Source organism: Pholcus phalangioides, unplaced genomic scaffold (assembly GCF_987345545.1).
Source record: "Pholcus phalangioides strain wild (caught in Gottingen) unplaced genomic scaffold, Ppha-v1.0 ptg000014l_1, whole genome shotgun sequence".
Taxonomy (NCBI): Eukaryota; Metazoa; Arthropoda; class Arachnida; order Araneae; family Pholcidae; genus Pholcus; species Pholcus phalangioides.
In genome coordinates this window covers 20,516,028-20,541,846 of record NW_028301607.1, presented here as the reverse complement: position 1 = coordinate 20,541,846, position 25,819 = coordinate 20,516,028, and the positions used below count along the sequence as shown (strand labels likewise).

At 38.6% G+C, this 25,819-nt stretch overlaps 2 protein-coding genes across 5 annotated transcripts in view; both read right to left on the bottom strand.

Annotated features, from left to right (window-relative positions):
* Positions 1–25,819, bottom strand: part of LOC149078246 (ankyrin repeat domain-containing protein 49-like) — a 107,463-nt gene that overhangs the window by 60,197 nt on the left and 21,447 nt on the right. For 2 of the 4 annotated variants that reach the window (XM_089241861.1, XM_089241859.1), the window contains exon 2: positions 14,085–14,156. The exons of the other annotated variants lie outside the window; for them this stretch is intronic. The gene's annotated coding sequence lies outside the window, so the exon portion shown is untranslated. The remainder of the gene's footprint in view (positions 1–14,084; positions 14,157–25,819) is intronic. 4 annotated transcript variants of the gene reach the window in all.
* On the bottom strand, positions 15,445–18,924 carry LOC149078247 (uncharacterized). The gene has a single exon (XM_089242115.1). It carries the CDS (start codon positions 18,922–18,924, stop codon positions 15,445–15,447), a length of 3,480 nt encoding a protein of 1,159 aa, XP_089098241.1.

The window sequence follows — 25,819 nt, the reverse complement described above, 5'->3', positions numbered from 1 at the left end:
ATAAAACTTGTCAACAACGGCCACTGATGGGACCAAAATTATAAGCCGTAATTCATTACGAATATTTAATTGACTAAATATTTTAATAATTTTTAAATTTAATTTAAAAATTTCACTTTTTTTTCTTTTTAAATGTATATATATAATTTAAAAAATAAAATTATTTTAAATATATTTTTTTAATTTTTAAACTTAAAAACACTTTTATTAAACAATGTTATCCACGTACGGCATTCACTCACCGCTGGATTAAGACGTTTGAAGGCCCTAAGCACTTGAATAGTTTTGATGTCCCCCCCCCCCCCCGATACCAACAAGTATATTTTACTCGATATTGAGTCTATAAACTAAAAAAAAAGTCAAATTTTATATTTCAGAAGTGACTAACCTAAGGATGAGATTTCACTCTAAAAGGTTTGTGAAAGTTATTTTATAAAACTTGAAAAAAGCAAGCAATAAATTTATTGGTTGCATTTTTAAAAGAATTATAAAATTTTTATAGTGTATAAAAGATATTTTATAAAAATTGAAAAAATTCAACCAATAAGCGCATCGGTTGCATTCAAGCAAAAATTAAAACAGGTGATCTTATTGCTTGAATTTTTCACGTTTTATCAAAGAGCTATTACAAAACTTTTATACTGTAATCCTGGCCTAAGGCTGTTACACTATATAACTTTATAAATTAAGAATTTATAAAAGATTTTTGTCAAATTTTATAAAAATTCTTTTATAAAACTTGAAATTGTAACCAATAAACACATGTTACATTCGGGGGAACTTAACTGATCCGCCTATTGGCTGCATTTTTCAAGTTTTATAAACGAACTTTTATAAAATTTGACAAAAATCTTTTATAAATTTTATATACAAATTTTTTTTATAAAGGAAATGGACCACATTACACTATAAAAGATTCATATAAAATTGTTTTTGCATAAGTTTTCGTCAGTCTTCGTTAGTGTTGTGCTGTTGCTGGTGGTAGTTATGGATGAAGAATTTTTTTTTATCATTATCTATAGGAAATTTATCATTTGCAACCTCTGTAATGGCGTCAGTTTTAAAAACATCATGTGGATGCAGGTGCGTCGTAAGTGTTTCTAAACTGTGGGTGCTCGTCTTTATTTTTACATCGGAAATTTTAATTTCTGGATTAATTCTGGGAGTGCTCGGACCCATGCCACAAATTACTGTGGATTCTTGAGCATCCCCCGGCTCCGACGCCACTGGGTGGATGATTGTATTGGATGAAATAATTTGCGGAAGAAGCTAATTATTTTGATGCATTACATCTAGCTGGGAACGCAACTTAATGAATGTGCAGTTTATGAAGAAGTTGAGGAATGCACAACGCCCAGAGTGAATGTTTAGCGACTAAAAATTGTCCATATTTCATCATATTACTTATTGCGGTCATATGTCACGGTAAAATCCCAGAGACTCTGATTTTGTCAGGTGAGTGTTGGTGAAAGTCCAAAAAACGATTGTAAACTTTTTCATTTCAGATTTTTACCAAGTCAAAGTCCGTTTTAAATGAATCAATTAATCACCATGAACTTATTAGTTTCTGATGCTTATTAGTTTATGAATAATAATTTAATAATTATAAACAAATAATGAATTAAACGAAATAACCACCATGATGAGGTTTTGACGCTATTTAAGTAATTGATGCTCATAATTAATTTACTCCCACCAGTTAAAGCCCGTTTTAAATGAATTAATTTAACATCATTAACTTAACAGTGCCCTACCCGCCTTGATTAATTAATAATTGTTCAATAGTCATAATTACTAGTGCGAATAATACTTATGAATTGAATAAATAGTAATAAGTATGTGGTGTCCTTATAAGAAATGACTAAAAGAACTAAAGTGATAAGAACATACAACAAACTCATCTATCTAAGTCTAACATAATAATAAATACTCATCAAAATAAATACCCATGTGTTATCCACTCTGTTAACAAAAGTGTTAAAGAAAACACAACGAGTGGGGACCAGGCCCATCTTAAAAGTTGGATAGAGTATTTACTTGAAGACTGCAAAAGGTAGGAGAAAAAGCTTTTCATACATCTCTGACCACGGAAAATTTAGTTGAAGAGTTAATAAGACAGAATCAAGCTCTAATGGAAGCTCTCAAAGAGCAATGAGGCTCAACGTCAACAAATCAAAAAGTGACAGTTTCATTTGATAAATACGATGAAGCTTCAGAGACTTTGAGCATTTCTGCAAAGCTCTACAACTTGTTAAAAAATTTATTGTCTCCTGACAATCCATTGGAGAAAGAATTCACCATTTTGAAGAATGTTTTGAAGAACCATTTGAATCCTAAAGCATTGATTATACAGAGTACGCACATGTTTATAAACAGAAAGCAGAACGAAGGCTAAAGCATCAGTTCATATATAGTGGGTGCGATTATAAACAAGAGATGTTGAACATCATGCTTCGGGATGTTTTCCTTAGTGGGCTCCCAGATAGAGCGATCCTCGATCGTTTATTTGAGGAAGACCACATCGACCTAGACAAAACAATAAAGATCGCTCTGGCGATGGAGAAAGCTGTTCAGGGGGCGAATGAGATTATCGGGAAGCCGGCAGAACTGAAGGTAGTGAAAGCAGGGAAGAGGAAAACGAAACTGCCCATGCAAAACAGAAACTACTCTGTTGCGGCTGTGTCAAATATCCATCGTGTATACGATGCACAGGGACAAATCACGATAAAGACTCCTGCAGATTTATTGCTAGCAAATGTCGCTTCTGTAAAAAAAATTGGGCATATAGAAAAAGCCTGCTACGCGGCGAAGACTCAATCGATACCTAACAAACAGATTTCAGTTGAGGAAAACGAAAATGACGTTTCCATGTTTGGGTTAGAGAGGGTATTGAGTGAAGAGCCGAAAAAGCCTCCCATGACGGTTACTGTCAACATAGACAATAAACCAGTGAGTATGGAAGTTGATACAGGTGGAACAGTATCAGTAATGAGCTTACAGAGATTCAGAAAAAATCTCAAAGAAAAAAGTTCAACCCACGAATTTAATATTCCAGACATACAATGGAGAAAAAAATTGTCCCAGCGGGATATGTCACTGTGAAAGTGGAGTACGGAAAACAGAAGTTGCACTTAAACTTATATTTGGTGAGGGAAAATTTAGACACAATTTTTTATGGCTATACAAAATCAATCTAGACTGGAACTCTCTTAAGGCTGTGAGGACCGCTAATGACATGGATCTCAAAAAATTGTTGGATGATTATAAAGAGATTTTAGACAACAAATTGGGTGAAATAAATAACCATGAAGTGGAACTAAAGCTAAAACCAAATGTTACCCCAGAGTTTCGTAGAGCGAGAACTGCGCCCTTCGCATTAAAAGACCGGGTTGAAAAAGAAATAGACCGGCTTGAAAGAGAAGGCATTATCGAGCGAGTTGAAACTTCAGATTGAGCTACACCAGTTCCCGTGGTGAAACCAGACGGATCCATAAGATTATGTGTAGATTATTCTGTCACATTAAATCCTAAGCTAGAGGTGCCTCAGCATCCCTTACCAACGTTTGAGGAAATATTCTCATGTTTAAATGGGGGTGAACGATTTTCAAAATTGGATTTCAGTCATGCATATTTGCAAATGAAAGTGCACCCTGACAGTCAACAACTCCTAACCATAAACACTCATAAGGGGTTATAAGCCTGTAAAAGATTGATGTACGGCCTAAATGCAGCTCCAGCAATATGGCAGAGGTATATTGATTTGTTATTCCAAGGAACAGATGGTGTAAAAATTTTTATGGATGACGCCAGAGTGACCGGAACAAATGACGAGTCACATCTAAGGGCTTTGGAAAATTTTTTCAAAAAATGTCAGGAGCATTGGCTGAAGTTAAATTTGAAAAAGAGCACATTTTTTCAAAAAGAAATAAATTTCTTAGGTCACAAAATTTATGAAAATGGTCTAAGTGAAACAAATGAGAAAACTGAAGCAATTTTGAAAGTTCCCGCACCGAAAAACTTAGGAAATAAAAAGTTTTCTGGGCATGGTAAATTTCTACGGGAAATTTTGTCCTAATCTGGCAACCATTGCCTATCCTCTCAATGAGCTGACAAAAAAGGACGTTCCGTGGCGTTGGTCTAAAAAGTGTGAGACTGCATTCAAGAAGATCAAAAATGAAATTTGCTCAAAACGAATCTTGATGCACTATGATCCTACATGACCTCTTACTCTTGCTTCGGATGCTTCTCCAGTGGGAATAGAAACAGTTCTATCACATGTCTTACCAGATGGAACAGAAAGACCAATTGTCTTCGCTTCTTGTACGCTGACGAAAACGGAACAGAGATACTCCCAGATTGACAAAGAAGCTTTGGCAATTATCTGGGCAGTAAAGAAATTTATGCTTTACTTGAAAGGCCAAAGATTTACTCTCATAACCGATCACAAGCCTTTGGTAACGATATTCAGCTCGAAGAAAGGTCTACCAGTGTTGACGGCTACTCGACTTCTACATTATGCCCTGATCATACAAGCATATCAGTTCGATATCATCTATCGTAACACACAGAACCATGGTAATGCAGATTGTCTTTCCAGATTACCTTTAAGGTCGGAAGACTTAGTTGTCAAGGATGACATAGAACTCTTCCAGTTGAATCAAATCGAAACACTACCAGTGAAAGCTCAACATTTAGGAAAAGAGAGACAAAATGATGAAGAGTTGGGTCCACTGCTGAGGAAATTGAAATTCTGTGAACCTTTAGGAGGGAAGGCCGAGTACACCTTGAGGACGGATGTATAATGCATGACCAAAGAGTTTTTATTCTGAAGAAATTTAGAAATCAAATTCTTGATGAACTCCATCAAGGCCATCTGGGCATTGTTAAAATGAAAGCAATTGCTCGATCCTACGTCTACTGGAGGGACATTGATAGCGACATAGAAAAAGCTGCTAAAAACTGTCCAGATTGCTCCAGATTCAAGTCCGATCCAGTAAAAGCAAGGGTACACCATTGGGAATACCCGAGTGCTCCATGGGAGAGAATTCATGTAGATTTCGCAGGTCCCATATTCGAGCATACGTTTTTGATCGTAGTCGATGCTCATTCTAAATGGATGGAAGTATACACGATGAAATCAACAAACACATTCAAGACAGTTGAATGCCTACGGGACTGTTTCTCTCGATTTGGACTGCCTTTAGTGTTAGTGAGTGACAATGGTCCTCAGTTCGCGTCACACGAGTTTGAAATATTCATGAGGAATAACGGAATAAAGCACAAAACGTGTTCTCCCTTCAAACCATCAAGCAACGGGCAGGCAGAGCGATACGTTCACACCTTTAAACAATCCCTTCGGGCAATGCAAAGATTTCCCGGAAACATCTACCAAAAAGTGAGCACGTTTCTATTGAATTACAGAAAAGCGCCAAATGTGACTACCATGCAAAGCCCAGGAATGTTATTCCTAAAAAGAGAAATCCGAACAAGGATAGACTTAGTCTTTGCCAAATATCAAGAACAGGGTTCAAGAAAGAATCAGAAATGAGGTCACAGACTTCTATGAAAGACCGAAATTTTGAGCCAGGAGATCGTGTGGCTGTACGAGATTACAGATCCGCCAATAACAAGTGGAAGTTCGGAACTGTTCTCAACAAAGACGGAGTTCTACACTACACTGTAGATGTAAATGGAACTCTCTTCTGACATCACATCGACCAGATGAGAGCAGCTGGCAATCAAGTCCAGCCAACCTTGGTGATACCCAGAGTTCCAGGCAAACTTTCATCAACTCCTGTCGCTGCTGACTCCGAAGTACAGATTGCTCCAGAAGAACAGACAACTCCGGAAGAGATCAGTAGCAATCTACCAACACCAGCTTAGGCACCAGCGACGTCCAGCAAGTCACCAGTGACATCCAGCAAGCCACCAGCGATGTCCAGTACTCCCGTTCCTTTGCGATATTCCCAACGAACCAGGAAAGCTCCTGTCCGGCTGGATCTTTAAATTAGCGGGGAGGAATGTGGTGTCCTTATAAGAAATTACTAAAAGAACTAAAGTGATGAGAACATACAACGCCACCTAGCGTTGTGTAAGGGAAACTAGTGAGTTCCACCTCGGACATCAAGTAGACAAGATGTCTATATGTTCTGCTCTTTCCGCTTTATAAATTCTTCCTATCTATATTTATGTAATCTAAGTCTAACGTAATAATATATACTCATCAAAATAAATACCCACGTGTTATCCACTCGGCTCACAAAAGTGTTAAAGAAAACACAACAAAGTATGTATGTAAGTAAAACTTATTTCATTATGATTGCTCTCTCCTCGTGCTAACGCACAGGGGTGCTGAGTGCGCTTCGCCAACTGATCTGCCTCTCCACGCATTGCATCATGACCCCGCACCCCTCTGGAGATGTTGGGACACTAACTAATTAGTACAAGTGAACCTAAACCTGGATAAGTGGCAACATTTAGGAAAACTATTAAGTTCATTATCATTTAATTAATTAAGCGTCAAGAACTAATAAGTTAATGATGGTTTACTGACTGAATAAAACCAGGCTTTGACCTGGTAACGAGTCCCAAATAAGAACGTTTGCATCATTTTTCGGACTTTTACCATCTCATCTGGTCTCCGGACTTTTACCATGGACCGTGGCATATACATCGGAATGAATGCAGCAACTGAACATTATATAGGCCCTCAAATAGAAAGAAGTTTGCCATCCCTCATATAATAGATTAATTTAATCTCCACAACCTCAGATGATAATTAAATAAATGTATCATTAATTTGAACCATCAAATCCAAAGTGTGCGCTGTGACTTCTAGGGGCGTCCCGGCGAGATGAAGATATTCATTTTTGTCTTTTTTTTTTTTAATTGGTACTTTTATAATTGAAAACACCACTTAACTACAATGCCGTCTTAAGAGCATCATGGGCCCCGGGCCAAATGATTTTTCTGAGCCCCTACTAGGCAAATTTTCGAAAATCTCAACCAGATCCCATTTGTGAGGCCCCCTGGCTGTGCCCCATGTCTTAAGACGGCACTGCTTAACTATTCTGGGGAGCAGCAGTAAAACCATGAACTGGGCAAGTAAAACCATGAACGGGTGACGTGAAACTCATTTTCCTATAAGGCCTTATTGTGCCTTTACGGGGCCGACTTCTATTTGGGGTAAGCAGAGGTCTGCTCATACTTTATTGCAGGATCCTGTTTGTGAAAATTCTTTTTTTTTGTGAAATATGTCATTAATTTTGTGAGAAACGAGTAATTTTGTAGGAAGAAAAATAATCTAGTTGATCTATCACAAAAGAAATGAAATTTCAAATTTATGGATTCATTATTTTTTTATTTCGTGAAGGGTTCGTTTTTCTGATCCGGAAACCGGACCCAGGTTTTGGATGAACAGTCCCTGGTTAGTGTAAATATTTGCGGGCTGCATTCAGCTCGGAGCACTGGTACAGCGCCCCAGTGTTGTTCCAGCCTAATTACGTTCCTGATTTTCTATCACATCCCATCTTAATAAAAACGACTAACGAAGTCTTCAAAAATTACGACAAAGAAACAAATTCTGAATTTTTTACTGTCATTCTATGTTGATTTTAATGAGGGTCAACACGTGCTTAGAAGGGAGGAGAGGGGTAGGCTTAGGCTTCTCTTGTAGTTACACCGTGAGCTCCTATAGTTTTTTACCTGCCTGCACTAGAAGGTGCGGTGACCTATTGGAAACGGATCCACCAACAGACATGTCCACCCAGACAGACATTCTAGATCAAATGAGTAGATTATTATTTTACCCTTCTGCAGGTCTGCATGGTCTGGTGTCAAAATGGCATCATTTTTCCCGAGGGGATGAGCGGCTTCATAGAGCACAATATATATATGGCAGAAATTATTCCAAGAAAATGAGTCTGATGCCTTCATCTCTTTTCCCCCATATGTACTTGATGGCCGTGTACATACAATCAAAGATAGACACAATTAAGCATACACTATACAATTGATAAAAGCAAGTTTTTGACTAAGGAAAAAAGAGGGCTTATAATATACATGGACTGTAGTTGTCGCAAAGCTTATAACTTCTTCCAGAGGCTTGTGTTCGTTTTCTACTATCATTGCTTCTCTACCACTTCAATACCCTAATATCTCCATACCCTAAGTGGAGTACTAAATTATTTTTTCATCAAGTGGTCAATATTTTTTCTAGATAATTTTTTTTTCCTTAACACTTTCGGGTCTAAGCCCGAGCCTGACTCGGGATGCCGTTTTTGTTCAAGGGAACTAAGCCTGAGTCTGACTCTCACTTTTAACTCTAGTAGCTATAACATGGGTGAAAATATATGTTCCCAGTGTTTTTAAACAATCTATGAATCTTCTAGTTATAAGTATAGTTGAAACACACATTTGTTTTCCTAGGTAAGGTAGCCATGTTTGTTGATGATAAGATGATTTTTTTTAATAAAAACCATTTTTAGATATTTGTACAACATTTGGATAAGTTTTTATTCAGAATTGTTTGAAATTTTATGTTAAAAAAAAGGTTTTCGTATGTGGAACTTTTTTTAAAACTCTAAAACATACTTTTTAATTATTTCTCATTAAATATTAATTATTAGTACCTTTAAATAATTGCTATATTATGAAAGAAAAGAGTTTGAAATTTCTCATTAAAAAAAACTGTTTAGATGTATATATTCTAAGTATTTTTCAAAAAATCATGAAAAGTGCCAAAAACTCTTAATCCACAGGGACAAACATAGTCGAAATAGCTCAGACCCGAAAGTGTTAATATTCCATTGTTAAATACATTTTGAATACATATTTTTTCTTTGTGTTCATACAATATAAACTACTACTATTAATATTTGTTTATACAGTATTAAGTAATACAGTTTCCTCCATAAACTGGCCGTGCAGTGTCTGAGGAAGTCAGACTTCCTCAGTGTCTGGAAGTGGAAAACCTGTTACAGCCTCTCCAGAACCAGACTTTGATATGAGGAGCCATGGAGAAAGCAGAAATCATGGGACTCTTGCAACTTATGTCAAAGATGTTTCATTAGTCAATGAATATGTTACACTGGTGGAGGCGCAATGTCGTTCGGTAGGCTAGCTCACAAGTTGAATACAGCGACTTTTAATTATTTACAATTTATATAAACATTATAACTTTAACGGCAGGAGCGTGTGGCAGACGTACGGAGAAGCCGAATGTAAACAAAACATTAATGATAGTCGACTTTGACTAACTAAAAATACACATGTTGCCACACTGACATAAATAATAATAATAAAAAGAATGATAATAAACATAGTTGGAAAAAGGGTCACTACATGACCCCCCTCCCAGTCGAGAGGATCATAGGCTCTCGACGAATTATACATTGAAACGCACTTTCTTTCCGGAACGCAGTTCCAGTTCTTTTTGGCCTGAGGATACAGTCTTTGGTGGGACCGAAATTATGTCCTTTGGCTTCAGCAAGAAGGCAGGTTTCAGTCCGTCAACACTTATAGTAGTGACACGGTCCGGGAACTGCAGTGCGAAATATCTATCACCTCTGCTGATGACTGTGTAAGGGCCATCATAAGGCGACCGCAAAGTAGGCTTAACTGCGTCACATCGCATAAAAACGTGAGAACAGTCATCTAGAGCTGGATGCCAGAAGATTTTGTGCGAGCCATGAGTGGTTGTAGAAACTGGACGAATTTGCGACATAGTGATGCGGAGGGTTTACACAAATTCATCGGGCGGAACACCGTTGGAGAGCTGGAAAAACTCCAAAGGTAAACGAAGTGGCGTCCCATAGACGAGTTCTGCTGATGAAGCACCGATGCCCTCCTTTACACACGAGCGAATACCTAGAAGAACGCTAGGAAGCATGTTGGTCCAGTGGTCAGTTTCGAGGCAGCGTAACCAGGGCCGTCTTAAGAGCTTCATGGGCCCCCGGGCCAAATGATTTTTCTGAGGCCCTACCAGGCAAATTTTCGAAAATCTTAACCAAATAACATTTTTGTGAGGCCCCCTTTTCTCTTGAGGCCCCCGGGCCGTGCCCGGGTGGGCCCATGCCTTAAGACGGCACTGAGCGTAACGCTGTCTTCAGGTCACGATGAAAACGTTCAACACAACCATTTGCGGCCGGATGATATGGTGTGGTACGAAGTCTTTTAATACCAAGAATTGTAGCAAGGGCTCGAAACAAGGAACTTTCAAACTGTCGACCTTGATCACTGGTGATGGTTTCAGGGGTGCCAAAATGACTGATCCAACCTGAAAAGAAACATCTTGCAACAGTTTCTGCTGTCATGTCCTCCATGGGAACAACTTCCGGCCATCGAGTGAAACGATCCACTATTGTTAGGCAGTACCGGAATCCATGGGAGGGTGGGAGTGGTCCCACAATGTCTATGTGCACATGTCCAAAACGTTTATTACACAATGGGAATTTTCCAAGTGGCGCTTTGGTGTGTTTGATGATTTTAGATTTTTGGCATGCAAGACAAGTCTTGCACCATTGTGCGCAGTCTTTCTTCATATCTTTCCAAACGAAACGACTGCAGAGCAAGTTTTCAGTAGCTCGTTTACCAGGATGATTCAAGTTGTGAACAGTGCTGAATGCTTGAAGTCTGAATGGTTCAGGAATGTAAGGTCTAACTTTTCCAGTTGAAACGTCGCATAAAATTTCAATTTCGCTGTTGATCAGCATGGGTTTGAACTCTAAGCTAGTAGAAGTGCGAAGTTGTTCCAACTCTTCATCTTCCCTTTGAGCTTTGGCAATTTCCTTATAATCGAGAGGAGAAGGAAAATCGATCGAACTGATACGGGAAAAAGCGTCAGCAACAACATTTTTAACACCAGATATATGACGAATATTGGTGGAATATTGTGATATAAAGTCCAGATACCTTATCTGCCTGGCTGAGTTGTTCTTATTGATGTGACTGAAGGCATAGGACAATGGTTTATGGTCACTTAAAAATTATGAAGTGCCGTTCTTCTAATAGGTATAAAAAATGCTTTATAGCAGCGTGTATGGCTAATAGTTCTATGTCGAAAGCACTGTAGTTCTGCTCAGATTTTGACAATTTACGAGAGAAAAATGCGATGGGTTGCCAGTCATTTCCAACTCGTTGTTGAAGGGCACCTCCAATCGCATAGTCGGATCCATCGACCATCAGTGCCAATGCAGAATTTTGCTGTGGATATGACAAAAGGGTTATATTAGCCAAATCAGTCTTGCAATTTTCAAAGGCAATTTTGGATTCTTCAGTCCATTGAATGAGACGTTTATCGTGCCTTTTGCTATCTTTAAGGTACGCGTTGAGCAAAATTTGCTTTTTCGCGGCGTTTGGAATGAAGCATCTGTAAAAGTTAAACATCCCGAGAAATTGGCGCAGCTCTTGGATGGTCTGCGGTTGTGGATAGTTCAGGGTAGCTTCAACTTTCTTTTCCAATGGTTTGATACCGTGCTCATTTGCAGTATGTCCTAAAAATGCTACTTCAGATTTTCCGAAAATGCACTTATCAATATTCAAGACAATTCCGAATTCGGAGATTTTCTCGAAAATGCATCTTAAGTGAACTAGATGTTCCTCTGGAGACGTCGAAGCGATGAGTACATCATCCAAGTAAGGAAAACAAAAGTCAAATTCTTGAAGTACAGAGTTCATGAATCTTTGTAGTGTTTGACCGGCATTGCACAAACCGAAAGGCATGTAAAGAAACTCGTACAGTCCGATAGGAGTGATGACTGCCGTCTTCTCAATAAGTGCTGGCTGTACAGGAATCTGGTAGTAGGCTTTAACCAAGTCAAGGGTACTGAATATCCTTTTTCCAGCGAGAAAATTAGCGAAGTTATGCACGTGTGGAATTGGGTAGCGGTCGGGTTTCGTTCTGGCATTTAACATGCGATAATCCCCGCAACAACGCCATCCTCCATCTGCTTTCGCAACCATGTGCAAAAGGCTGGCCTAATTGCTTTTGGAAGGCCGACACCAACCTTGACTTTCCATGTAAGCGAATTCGCGTTTAGCGATAGTAAGCTTGTCTTGTGCCAAATGTCTGGCCTTGGCAAACACAGGCGGGCCTGTTGTCTCGATAAAATGTGTAACGTTATGTTTAACAGACTTGGTCGAGAAATTTATCTTAGTCAGTTCGAGAAATTTGAATAACAGCTTATGATAATCAGTAGTATCATGCATAGCAAATGTCACACCAGTGGAGGGTACTTCTGCCCTGGATCCGGATATGGACAATTTTGAATCTTGCGAAACTAATCGACATTTGTTTATGTCAACCAAAAAGCTGTATTGACTAAGAAAATCAACGCCTAGGATTGGCTTATTGATTGAGGCCACAACAAATTTCCAAACGAAATTCTTATGCAGACCAAAGTTCAGTATCTTAGTACCAAATGTAGGAATCTGATGCCATTAGCAGCAGTTAACTGAAAAGAATTGGTTTTGTTTGATAATTCAGATTTTTCAGCGGGTAACACAGATACTGATGCTCCAGTATCAACAAGGAAGTGCAATCCGTTTTTACGATCATACACAAATAGGCAACTTGCAATATTAACATTTTCGCTGTGTGCCCCCAACGAATGGTCTACTCGTTTTTTGAGACCTTGTATGAGCAGGGCGCTGTGCACTTGTGCGCTTTTTCTCTGAATTTCCTGTGGTACCAGCATATTTGAGATGTTTGTCCCGTTGGGAGAGATTGGCGAGACTTGGATCGCAAACAATAACGAAAATGCTGACCATGAGGTTTAGTTTCTAATCTAGACAGGCGAGTGCAGATCTCATCTAATCTGGTATCGATTGGGCATGGCTGGACCGAACTGACTTCCGTAGGTTGGTAACGTGCAATATGCCGTCTGCTATCTCCGCAAGCTTCGGCAAGTCGTCAGTGCTTACGGCTAATATCTGCTGAACAGTTACTGGCAATTGTTGTAACCACAAGGTTTTCAAAACTTTATCATCAAAATGCTTGCCAGCTAAATCGCGCATCTCCAAGAGCAAACGTGACGGGCGCTTGTCACCCAAAACTAGGCCTTGCAAAAGAGCCTTTAACCTAGAAGATTCGGAATCGGCGTACTGGGATATCAACCGCTCTTTCAGGGCATCATAGCTATTTTAAGCTGGTGGATTCATTAAGATATCCGAAATGACCGAGAGTTCCTGCTGATCTGAACTACTAATTACATAGTTGAATTTCGTCGAGTCAGCGCTAATATTGGAGAACAAAAATTGTGATTCGATCTGTTTGAACCACAATTCCGGGCAATTTCGCCGGAACAGAGGCATTTTTACCGTGACTGGGTTGATTACCATCGATTCGGGTTGAGTCGTTAACATCATGGCGCTTGCGACAACATCTTCAGAAGGTGAGATGACAGCATCTGTTTTCATCGGAAACCGTAAAACGCCAGTAGCCGAAAACGCAAGTTCACGGTCGTAGCACAAACAACATGGTCGGGAAAGGGAAACAGCAACTTGCATCTCACATGTTCAAAGAAAACAGGTCACCACTGTTACGCTGTTGGAGGCACAATGTCGTTCGGTAGGCTAGCTCACAAGTTGAATACGGCGACTTTTAATTATTTACATGTTTTATTTACAATTTATATAAACATTATAACTTTAACGGCAGGAGCGTGTGGCAGACGCAAGTTCACCATATCTACAGACAAAATGTTCGAGAGTCCAGATTCTGCGCCCTGATTGGACGAAACAAAGGTTGCCGGAGAGCTCTCTGTTTGGCTACTTTCCCTTTGCTTGGCCATGTCGTGTCATTCTTTAATTGATGTGATGGTAACTCATGGCATATTCGTGGGAAAAATTGGCCAAAATTTGGCCAAGTGGGAAATTTCTTAGCATTTGTGGGAAATTTTGAGAGTTCATCAAGCAAAAGAATTTTTTGAATAAAAATAAAAAATATTAATGCTGTGCGATACTTTTCTATTGTAAAATACTTGACTAATTTTCACCGGCAGATGATGAGGAGGTGAAAATTAGTCAAGTATTTTCCCTTTTGGGAAAAATTTAATCAAAAGGGAAATTTTGCTAGGAGAGGTTACCATCACGTTCTTTATACATTTCTCGGCAAATTTTCTCGCTTTGTCTTCAACGTGTGGTACGCTGATCATTTTCTGAAAATAGTTGAAAACATTGAAAAACGATTTATTCCACAGAATTCATTGAAGAAATAATTTCGAAATCAATGAAAAAAGTAATTTTTCAGAATTTATGCAAGAAGAAATAAATACTGTAATTTCTGAATTTATAAAAGAAATAATTCTAGAATAAATGAAGGAAATAGTTCTAAAATAAATGAAGGAAATAGTTCTAAAATAAATGAAAGAAATAATTCTAGGAATGAATGAAAGAAATCTAAAATTTAGTTAAGAAATTATTCCAAAACTAATCGAAAATTCAGAATTAATGATAGAGATAATTCCAAAATTGATGAGAATCCTGAATTATTAGAATAAATAATTCCAAAATCGATTCAGAAATTAAAAATTTCCTATGTGAAGCTCAAGACAATCACCCATATGATTGAAATACTTCTGACACGATGGAGAAGTGATCAACCCAGTTTCCCAAACTTAAAATTTTTTCCTCGTTGTCAACCAATAACCGGTCCAGAGGAGCGAGGGCTGTAACGAGATGCCTTTGAATTTCCCTATAGATTAATGATTTAAAACTCATCTCGCCTATTGCTTGCTAGTACCCAAGAGTGCTGTTCAACAACCCAATTGGAAACCACTTCAAGAATTAACATTATGCTGGGTATACTCAAAACAAAAAAGGTCATTGAAAGGGGTAGTGTTATGAAGGGTTCATTCGAAATTTCTTTCAACTGTGCATCTCTACCCGAGAAACAAACGCAGTTGTCTTTTGACAGGAAGGATGAACTGGATTAAAATATTATTTAATACACATGATACATACTGTACAAATTCTCTAGCACATTCGAAAAAAGACTGCTTCCATTCGAGCCGAAAGCATCGTTTCAACTATATCTTGTACACTACAGACAGAGAGAGAGAAAAGCAAAAACAAAACACAGAGGGAGAGGGGTTTCGTTAATGACGTCACAATCGTCTGGGTCAAATCTGACACCACAAAATATATGAGAAAAACATCTTCTCTCTCCCACGCACATACACTCATACACTGATTCGCGACATCCTCCCACCTTAAGTTTATGCCAATCAAACTCAATATTCTCAGATCAAAATAAACATTATACTAATTGCATAAAATTTTCACAAAAATATTCAGATATATCACAATACTTACCAAAATAAATGATAAAGAGTTTTCTCGAAGCATAATGACATGAACTCTCAAAAAAATGTAAAAAATTCCGAATAGCATATTAAAATATCGAAATCATTAAAAAAAAAATCATCACAAAGTACGCAATAAAATTTAACTATAACTCAAACGTTCAGGAACAGTCACTTTTCTTCCGCTTTTTGTTCGCAAAACTGGATCCGGGGGCGATTGTTCTTCCAGTTTATGTTCGATCTCCATATGGTAAACCTTCAGTTCCGGTATGTCCATGTCAGAAATAACGGTGCTGCCTAATCTCGCCCCAATACAACATGCTAAAAGTTCTAAGCGAGGAATTGTTATGCTCTTCAACGGAGCAACTCTGGTACGTGATTGAACGAAATTCACTGAAACACAGTCCGTTGTTTCGATTCTCAAAAAAATGCAAGTAGAATAAGCATATTTGCTTGCGTCACAAAATATGTGAATACTGACTTTCTTATCAGTAAATCGACCTAGATTCACCCATCTCGGTATACTAATAGTAGGAATCAATCGTATGCCTTTTACCCATTTCCAAAATTGTTTGGCCAAATGGTCGGGTAAATTTTCATCCCACTTCAACTCTAGCTTCCAGCACTCTTGTAAAATTAACTTAGGAAGCAAAGTGACCGGTGAAGTAAATCCAATGGGATCGAATACTCTATTTGCCAATGAAAGCCAAACCCCTTTCTTAGCTACAATTTTCTCTTCTTCCGGTAGCTCGACTCTGCAGGAAAGTAGGTCATTCTCTGAATCCCAGTTTAGGCCAAGAACTGGAACGGGATCCGTACTATGTGATGTAGTGATAATACCAAGGGAATGATTGGACCTCCAGTCTCTTAGATTGAATTTTGCGGATGAAAGAAGTAGTTGCGATTCTATTATAAACTTATTCGCATCATCAACTGAGTTCAGGCTGCACACACAGTTGTCTACGTAAAAAGATTCTTTCAGAGTTCTAGCTGTAGTGGATAGGCCATCAGGAGCCTTGTCAAGATGATGATTCAGTGTAGCAGCTAATAAGAAAGGACTGCAATTGACTCCGAACACTACACGCTTATGCCTGTACACAACTATATGATCTTTATCCCTTTTCCACAAAAATCGCAAATAATCTCTATCTTTTTCTCTAACACTAATCTGTAGAAAAGCTTTTTCAATGTCAGAGGTTACTGCAATAGGAAATTTCCGGAAGCGATTCAATAACGTTGGAATTATCTCGATTAAATTTGGACCCTTACATAAGCAGTCGTTCAGTGAAGGAGACCCAGTAACGTGAGCTGATGCGTCAAAAACAGGTCTCACTTTTGTAGTCTCACTCGATTCCTTGAATACTGGTCTATGCGGGAGAAAATGAACCTGCATTTGTTTTTCGTCAGTCACCCTTTCGATAATTTGCTCTTTCAACCACGAATCAAAAACTTCCTGATAGATATCAGTTTTATTCGAAACAATTAGTTTCTTATAAGTAGTTGAAAGTCGTTTCTCTGCCAAGCCTTTGTTTGTGGGCAAATGCGAATTATCCAATATCCACGGCAATGCAACTTCATACCTTCCATCACAATCAACATTTAAGGTATTTTTGAAATATTGTATTGTCTGCTCATGGATTTCAGATGTTGTTTGTGACTCAACGGGATCAGTGATGCCTAAAGTGTCCAATCTCCATAATTCTGTACAGGAAGCATTGAGAAATAACGATGTTGTTAACAAAGCATGATTTGGAGTGTTTTTCTCAATTACTCTGGGCATTTTTCCCATTAGAGTCCATCCCAGATGGGTTTGTACAGCAGCTGGACCACTTTTCAATGATTTAATATTTCCCGTTAGCAATTTACCAGCTATATCTGCACCTATAAGCAATTTGATATCGGGTTCAACGCGATATGATAGATTTTCCATGTCAGTGATATGAATACCACATTTGGTCAATTCACTGATCCATGGACCGTTTGATATACTCCTGATATCGGAACATATTTTTGTCTGATCTAAACAGAACATATTGCAACTCCATTGGTTGTTAAGACTCTTAACATGAACTTTGTATTTATGGTGTAATTTTTTTTTTGTCTCAACACCACCAAACAGTTTATGGACCAATTTAATCTCGTCACAACTGTCAAGTTTCAAAAAATCAATGACATCTTTTTTCAAATATGTTCTCTCGGACCCGGTATCAATGATGGCTCTAATAGATTTCTCTCGATCACCATGCTTTACTCTAACTATCAGAGTCTGCAATAAAACATCAGAATCGGTTGCTTGATTTGTCAGTACGTTATCTCCCTTCTCTAATTTAGTACTTTCTAATTCTACATTTTTAACCTCAGTGGGAAAGTCTCCTTGACACATTACTGACAAATGTCTTCTATTGCAATTAGAACATCTGACTTTGGCTCTACAGTTTCGCGAGATATGATTTCTCTTAAGGCATGCAAAACAAGCTCCCCTTTTCATAATCAAATTTCGCTTTTCATCGTATGATAGTGAGCTTGTCTTAAAACACTTATCTGACGAATGAAATTTACCACAAAATATACAAGATTCGTCAGTCTTTTTAAGCATGCGTTGTTTATCAATCTTATGATGGACCATTAAATCATTAGCTGTGGCAATACAAAGCTCTTCAGCGACGAGCTTGTTTGGTCTCTTGGTTTTTTCAAAGCATGAGCCATTTCCGGCATGAGCCAAAGCAACTCGCTCTTCCGATATCACTTCGTTTCTCAAAAATTCTAAGATAGAATCCAAGTCACTCTTACCTTCTATCTTTCCTCGCTCTCTTTCCCAAACTCTCAAGATATCCACAGGAAGGCATGATTCAACTAGTGGAAAAAGAATACTTGCAAATTTATCCTCAGTGACACCTAGAGTCTCTAATGATCGTAATTTTGTCTCCAGGCTGTCGTATAGATTTGCGAGCTTGAACTCCTTCCTGGAACCACTGTTGTTGCTCAAGACAAGATGAAGAAGATCGCGCACATAAACTTGGATTAGTGTATCCTCACGACCGAAGCGATTCTTCATTTGCGTAATAGCCTTTTCGTAGTTCTCCGCTGTCATTGGAAAACTGTTGATGACCTGCGAAGCTCGAGAATTCGGAACCATACACTGCGAGAGATAGTGAAACTTGTCTTCCGTAGCGATATCTGGATCTTCGTGAATTTTTTCAAACTGGCTCCAGAATCCAAGATATTCTCTGGCATCCCCAGAAAACTTTTTTAGTTCCAGTTTCGGAAGCTTGAACTTTCGCTTTGTTGTAAAAGCAGCTACACTCACCACGCTATCGTCATCGACTTGCGATTTCGCTCCTTGTGAAAAAACCTTGTTTTCTAGTCTCAATTTGAGAGCTAGAAATCGATCACGGTAGGTTTCAGCTTGAAGGAAGTCTCTTTCAAATTCTTCTTCCTCAAACAGTTCAGAAATGCTTGTTTGGACGGAATCCAATCTCTCAAATTTATCGCACATCTGATTGAGAAGAACTTGAAGATTTTCTGAATCACAAGTGTCTTTTTGCAGCTCTTCTGCAATAGCGTTCATTGCTACCGTCAGCGACGTGCGAAGAGATTTTCTTTTTACTTTCAGTGCTTCCATGGTCGGCTCAGCGAAACTCAAAATAAAAAAAAAGAAAGCACTATGTATCTGTGTTCGTAAGTTCACGATGTCCTTCGTGTCCCTGTTCGGGCGCCAAAAAATGTTATGAAGGGTTCATTCGAAATTTCTTTCAACTGTGCATCTCTACCCGAGAAACAAACGCAGTTGTCTTTTGACAGGAAGGATGAACTGGATTAAAATATTATTTAATACACATGATACATACTGTACAAATTCTCTAGCACATTCGAAAAAAGACTGCTTCCATTCGAGCCGAAAGCATTGTTTCAACTATATCTTGTACACTACAGACAGAGAGAGAGAAAAGCAAAAACAAAACACAGAGGGAGAGGGGTTTCGTTAATGACGTCACAATCGTCTGGGTCAAATCTGACACCACAAAATATATGAGAAAAACATCTTCTCTCTCCCACGCACATACACTCATACACTGATTCGCGACAGGTAGATTTCTCTCTCCCCGCAGAAAAAATTTCTGGCTATGTAAGAGAACTTCAGATCTTAAACAGCTACCTGAGACGCAGGTGGATGTCTGGCGAAGATTTTTCTGAGGTCCTACCTGAATAAAAACGGTCTGCCTATGAATTTACATGTATACTAAAGAAAATTTGAAGACGATCCCGCCAGGCTCGGGTGAGTTTGTGTTAAGATGACACTGTTCTACCCGTTTAAGGCATACATAGACTCTGTTTCTTCCACTCGGCTTGGAGAAGACGTCAGTTCCTTCACCGATTTTGGACGGGTATGGCACCCCTTAATTCGGCGATCCAACTCGTCCCAGAACATGGTAGGGTTCAGGTCTGAGCTCTGGGCAGACCAGTCCATTCGATGAACTCCATTGGCACCATACCAAGCCTTGGTTAACCTCGCAGTATGACAGCTGGCATTGTCGTCCTGGAACAGGGGTCCACCCCGTAAAACTGCCACAACGTAGGAACCACATCGTCATCCAAAATAGTGCAGTAGGCATCGGCGTTGAGCTTACCATGAATGGGGACCAAGGGTCCCAGTCCATACCAGGAGAAACACCCCCAGACCATAATTCCACCTCCGCCGAACTTGACTGTTGGAACAATGCATTCTGGCAGGAGACGTTCTCCAGGCAGACGCCAGACCCAGACCCTGCCATCCGAACGGTAGAGGGTGAACCTTGATTCGTCGCTAGCTGGTGGATTCATTAAGATATCCGAAATGACCGAGAGTTCCTGCTGATCTGAACTACTAATTATATAGTTGAATTTCGTCGAGTCAGCGCTAATATTGGAGAACAAAAATTGCGATTCGATCTGTTTGAACCACAATTCCGAGCGATTTCGCCAGAACGGAGGCATTTTTACTGCGACTGGGTTGATTTCCATCGATTCGGGTCGAGTCGTTAACATCGTGGCGCTTGCGACACAAATCAAGAAAAGTTCAAAAAGAGCCTACCGTATGCTTGACAACATCTTCAGAAGGTGAGATGACAGCATCTGTTTTCATCGGAAACCGTAAAACGCCGGTAGCCAAAAACGCAAGTTCACGGTCGTAGCACCAACAACGTGGTTAACGAAAAGAACCCGTTTCCACTGATCTACGGTCCAATTTCGATGTGCTTTGCACCACATTAACCGAGCAACGCGGTTGGACTTTGTCATCAAAGGCTTATGGGCAGCAGCACGACCATGAAAACCAATCAGATGTGCTTCCTTACGGATGGTATTCATTGAAACAATACTCCCGGATGCCTGTTGAAACTCCTTGCGGATGAGGGCCATCGGTTGGGTGCGGTTCTTCCGAATTTCTCTGGACAGCACCCGTCGGTTTCTATCTCCCAGTTTCGTTCGTCTGCCGACTCGGGGCAAATTCCGACAATCACAGCTCAACTTCCACTTCTTAATCACATAGGCCACTGTCGATTTTGGGTACTTCAGCTCGCTAGATATGTCCCTTAAGGATCAGTCATTTTTGTGGTACCCGATAATTACACCTTTCTCGAAATCAGAGAGCTCCGAACTGCGTGGCATCTTGCATGCGACTAATGCCAATGTTGTTTTCTACACTATATATATACCGGCGGAGGGTGTGACGTATCTCAGGACCGCAGATATTGTCATTTGCATAGGTGTCCAAATACTTATTGGTAGATAGTGTATTATATAGTCAAAAACACAGCCTTTTATGGACAACATTCATTGTATACGGGTGATATCTTAGACCTAAATTTTTGTCAATAAACGCGAAAATACATGGATGGAATAGTTATACTTCCTAACCAACAGATAGCACTGAATATTATAATTGGAAAACTTTAACGTCACCTGTCGATAATAAATGTAACTATTTCGGCAATGAAATGTTGACATTTTATAAAATCCTATCTTGCTGTGCAGAACTTTATCGTCTATGCTTTTCGAATTATATGGAATTTTTACTTGTTTTTATAACTTTGTGATCTTTTTTTATTCGTGGTCTCAATTCAAGTTGAAATTGGTGGCCAATTCAAGTGTATTATTAATTGGGGAATTCATGAACATCACAGAGTGGGATTATTTTTTCTGAATTTTTTAATTGTACAATACTGTCAACTTCAAAGGGAAAAACCATTAGCATAAACTCAAAAAAATCTCTCTCATATTAACATTTCAAACAATATCTGCATGTTGTTGTATATTATCTCGTTTTCTAAATAAATTTCCAGGTACCAATCAAAAACTATATATTCATGTTATATTATAGTTCAATTATGTGAGGTATAATGAGGTATAAGCTTATTTTTTCCACGACAATCTCAATAATGCATATATATCATGGCTACGTAATCTAATTTCAACACCTCTCTATAACATACACGTCGGTTATTACATACACTTCTCGAATCACCTAGGGCTATGTTATAACCGAACTTGACTGTATTTACATCTAACACAACGCCAGAGGGAAAAAGTGATGCTTGTGGGGTACAGCTTCGATATAGGGGACACGCCAAGTTGGCGACTTTTTTCCGGCGATAAGTTGCCATCATTGGCACGCTCTGGTTTGTTGCTGTTCTGCTGGGTTGTCGTTGTTCCAGAATATTCGAAGAATTCTGCGAGGGAGTGACGCTGGTGGTTGTTTTTCCGTGTTCCTAGCGCGTCTTTCAAACGGGTTTTACTGCCATTTTCAAACTGGTTTTCTCTTTTTTCCATTCTATTCTCTCTCTTTTTTTCTTCCAAATGACGTCACCTTATAGCCGCGGCGTTTTGAAAAACCGTTGGGATAGTTCTTCATATTTTCTCTTCCTTCCGTATATACGATGTAGTGTGTGTCTCGGATTAATTGGAATACCTTATTTTGGATATATTTTCCCTCAGGTTGTACCTTTAATATTTTCCAATATTTATTCTTTTCTACATGCAGGATGCCCCTGCATCGTTATTATTTTATTTATTTTACCGTTGTTTATTTATAAGAACCCGGATTCCCGAAAAGAGAGTCCGGGGTTTAATTTATAGAATATATTTATATATTATATATTATTATATATTTATATTATATATAGAATATATATACATAGAATATATTTATTTATACAACATGCAGGATCGTTGTTTATTTATAAGAACCCGGATTCCTGAAAAGAGAGTCCCGGTTTTAATTTATAATACATAGAGTATATTTATTTATACAACATGCAGGACCGTTATTTATTTATAAGAACCCAGATTCTCGGAAAGAGAGTCCGGGTTTTAATTATTTTTTTATTATAATTATGCTTGTTGGTTTTAGCATTTTTATGCTCGCCCAATTCAGCTGTTATTTATGTTTCCATTTCTCTTGTGTTTCATGATATTTTTCATATTGTTTTCTATGCAGGCGATTTTTTTTTTCGGCGCTCGTAATGTGTCTAACGGCTTTGGCGACTTCTGATGGAGTCGTCGGACATATTTGGCGCCGAAAAAAAAAGTCGCCGAAAATCGCCAAGCTGTCCCCTATATCGAAGCTGTTCCGGATATTTGTCGCCAACGATAAATGGCCAGGCCTGACCACCCTCTACTAAATTAACCAATCAGGGAACAGAATACGGGCTTCCGAACATTTTGTCTGTAGATATCGTGAACATGCGTGGCAGACGCACGGAGAAGCCGAATGTAAACAAAACAATAATGATAGTCGGCTTTGAATACCTAAAAATACACATGTTGCCACACTGACATATATAATAATAAAAAGGATGATAATAAACATAGTTGGAAAAAGGGTCGCTACAAATATATGTTTCAACTTCCGGACCCCCAAAATTATGATACCCGGGACAAATCCCCCTGCCCATGAGGAAATCGCGCCTTGTTCGTATCTATGCGCAGAAATTTGCAGCACATTTAATTTTTTTTTCAACTACCTTCCGGTAATCCAGTGATTTCAGTACTTCATCATAACCCTAGTCTTATATGCGCCGGATTAGTGAAAGTCTACTGTATACTTTTTGAGATCTTCGATGTCATGTTAATACTGTATACCAGGAGCAGTGATTTCGCAAAATCTATATGTATGCATTAGAAAAACAGCGGCAGATATAGCACTGATTATCGTACTCTGGCACAAGACATTATTGCAATCGGGTATCTGAAAATGGTAGTTGAAATAACACCAGGAACTGGTTGTTCCAGGACTGGACAAATCTCCAAAAATTCACATGCTCGAATCAATATTTCATGTACTAGCGCCGGATACATATGTAAGCAGAGAAAGAGGAGCATGCAGACGATCATCCCCTCCCTGTTCAGTGAAAAAAAATTGTATTATTGACATAGGTGGCAGGATGGAGGTAGAACTTCGCTGCCCGCTCCCGTTCATTATACACGCTACTTCGGTGATTCGCAACGCCCCTCTCCCCCCCCCCTCCCGTTCGAGGAGTCTGCATTCACTTATACTCGGGTATTTAAAATTTTTACATGCCTCAAGATTGTCGGACAATAGATTCGTTCAGCCCTGGTTTCCTCCCCAAACAGTAGCATAAAGTTACCTAATGTATTGCGTCAAAACATCGCCGCTGGAGATGCTGGGATTCATGAATTTATACCTCAATCGCGCCTTCAACATTGAATTCATCAATTCTCATTACGATGATTGTGCAGAATGCATTCTTAAATAACAAAATTCGTCAAAATTATGACTCTAGAATCAACTGCTTCCAAATCAACGGGAACATGTGGTATTCCTGTCGAGTACAAAAAATACCGGATGCGAAAAAAAACCTTTTCTATGATAAGATCACCAAAGATAAAGTTGTGTCGAATAGTCGGAGAAACTTCATCACAAAAGCATATCGAGTCTCCCTAGATTCCATCATTAACATCTTAATAGATAGATTCAGGCAGTTCGAAGAAACAGCGTGCAACTTTGTCTCCCTGGATCCGATTCACTTTTTTGAAGACGACGCGCAAGAAAAAAAATCACTGTTTAGGCTGAAGAATACGAAAATGTCTTAAAGACGAACTGATGAAGGAATTTCTTTTATTTAGAATCCTCTGTAAAGGTATATCGGATGACATAAAAGCTTTGAATATCAGCACAATGCCAATTCATAATTACACATGGAATGAACGCAATCTTTCCAAATATGGAAAAATCGTACTTCTGCAGAAAGATCATTCAGCAGGTAATAAATATAAAAATTAAAAATTATAAAACCTTATTTAAGATCGACCACGAAAGAAGAAAGATTAGCGGGATCGGCTTCGTTGTCGATAGAAAGGAAATTAGCCAATGAACTTGATATTCAAAAAGTAATTGAGCACTTTTCAAAGATGAAAAAAGGCGGAAAAAGTTATGATTATGAATTTTGCTCTAGCAAAAACTCGCGTCAAAACTCAGAGGAAGTGGGACATATAGGTTTTAATCGAACTTTTTCAGCTTTACTTATGAGCAAAACTTTACTTGCAAAACACTGTTGCATACACATCCCATGATAAAAACAATATTACATAGTTCTAGAAACCCATATAAATATTTTTTCCACTGTCGTGACAAGTTCAATTTTTTTCGTTCCGCACATCTTGTAGTTTACACTAAACTATTATTTACATTTTTATTTCAGTTAAAAAAGTTGTGCGAAAAATAAACATGAAAACAAAACGCAAACAAATGAAGTTTTTATTGAAATTTTAACAAGTTTCTTTCTATACTTACTTTTTTAATTGCGCCTAAATGAGGAACAGAATAAGGCACCTTATTATATTTCGCTCCCCCACTGACAAAAACCTGGCTACGCCACTGGTGAGAGGAGAAGAAATAACAGGTTTTTGAAGAGTTAATACGTCACAGTGCAGGACGGAAGTGCATCAGCGCAACTCTTTTATCAAACATTGGTGATGAAGCAATGTTGGATAAAAGATTTTACACCTCATGTAATGTATTGGCTTGGCTCACTTTCAACCATCTCAGATGATAATGAAATAAATGTATCATCAATATTAACCAATAAATCCAGTGATGTCATGCATAAACAGTCGAGTCCGGATATAACCAAGTCGCACGGGAACGTGAAAACATTCGACATTTCCGATATACTCGTGAAAACCGATACACTATAAATATTCGAGTTTAATGAGAAAAACTACTCGACCTATTCGCAATGGGTCTGTACGAGGACCACCTGTTCCTCGTACAAACTTGAAAATTTAAGAAAATTAAAATTATTCATATACGTCACAAAGCTTAAAGATTTCCACATAAGGGGTTTGAATTAATACCCGTTTACTGCAAATCAGTGTTTCTCAAACTGTGAGTCGCAGCTTACCAGAGGTGAGCTGTCAATATTGATTTGTTCAGTGCTTTGAAGTGCTACTTGAAGTATTCTGCTGGGTAAACGTTGAGACAAGGGTGAAATAGAAGGCAAAATTTTAAAAATCACGGA

Coding starts and splice junctions, on each gene's coding strand:
- LOC149078247 (XM_089242115.1), bottom strand. CDS start 18,924: ATGGAAGCACTGAAAGTAAAAAGAAAATCTCTTCGCACGTCGCTGACG.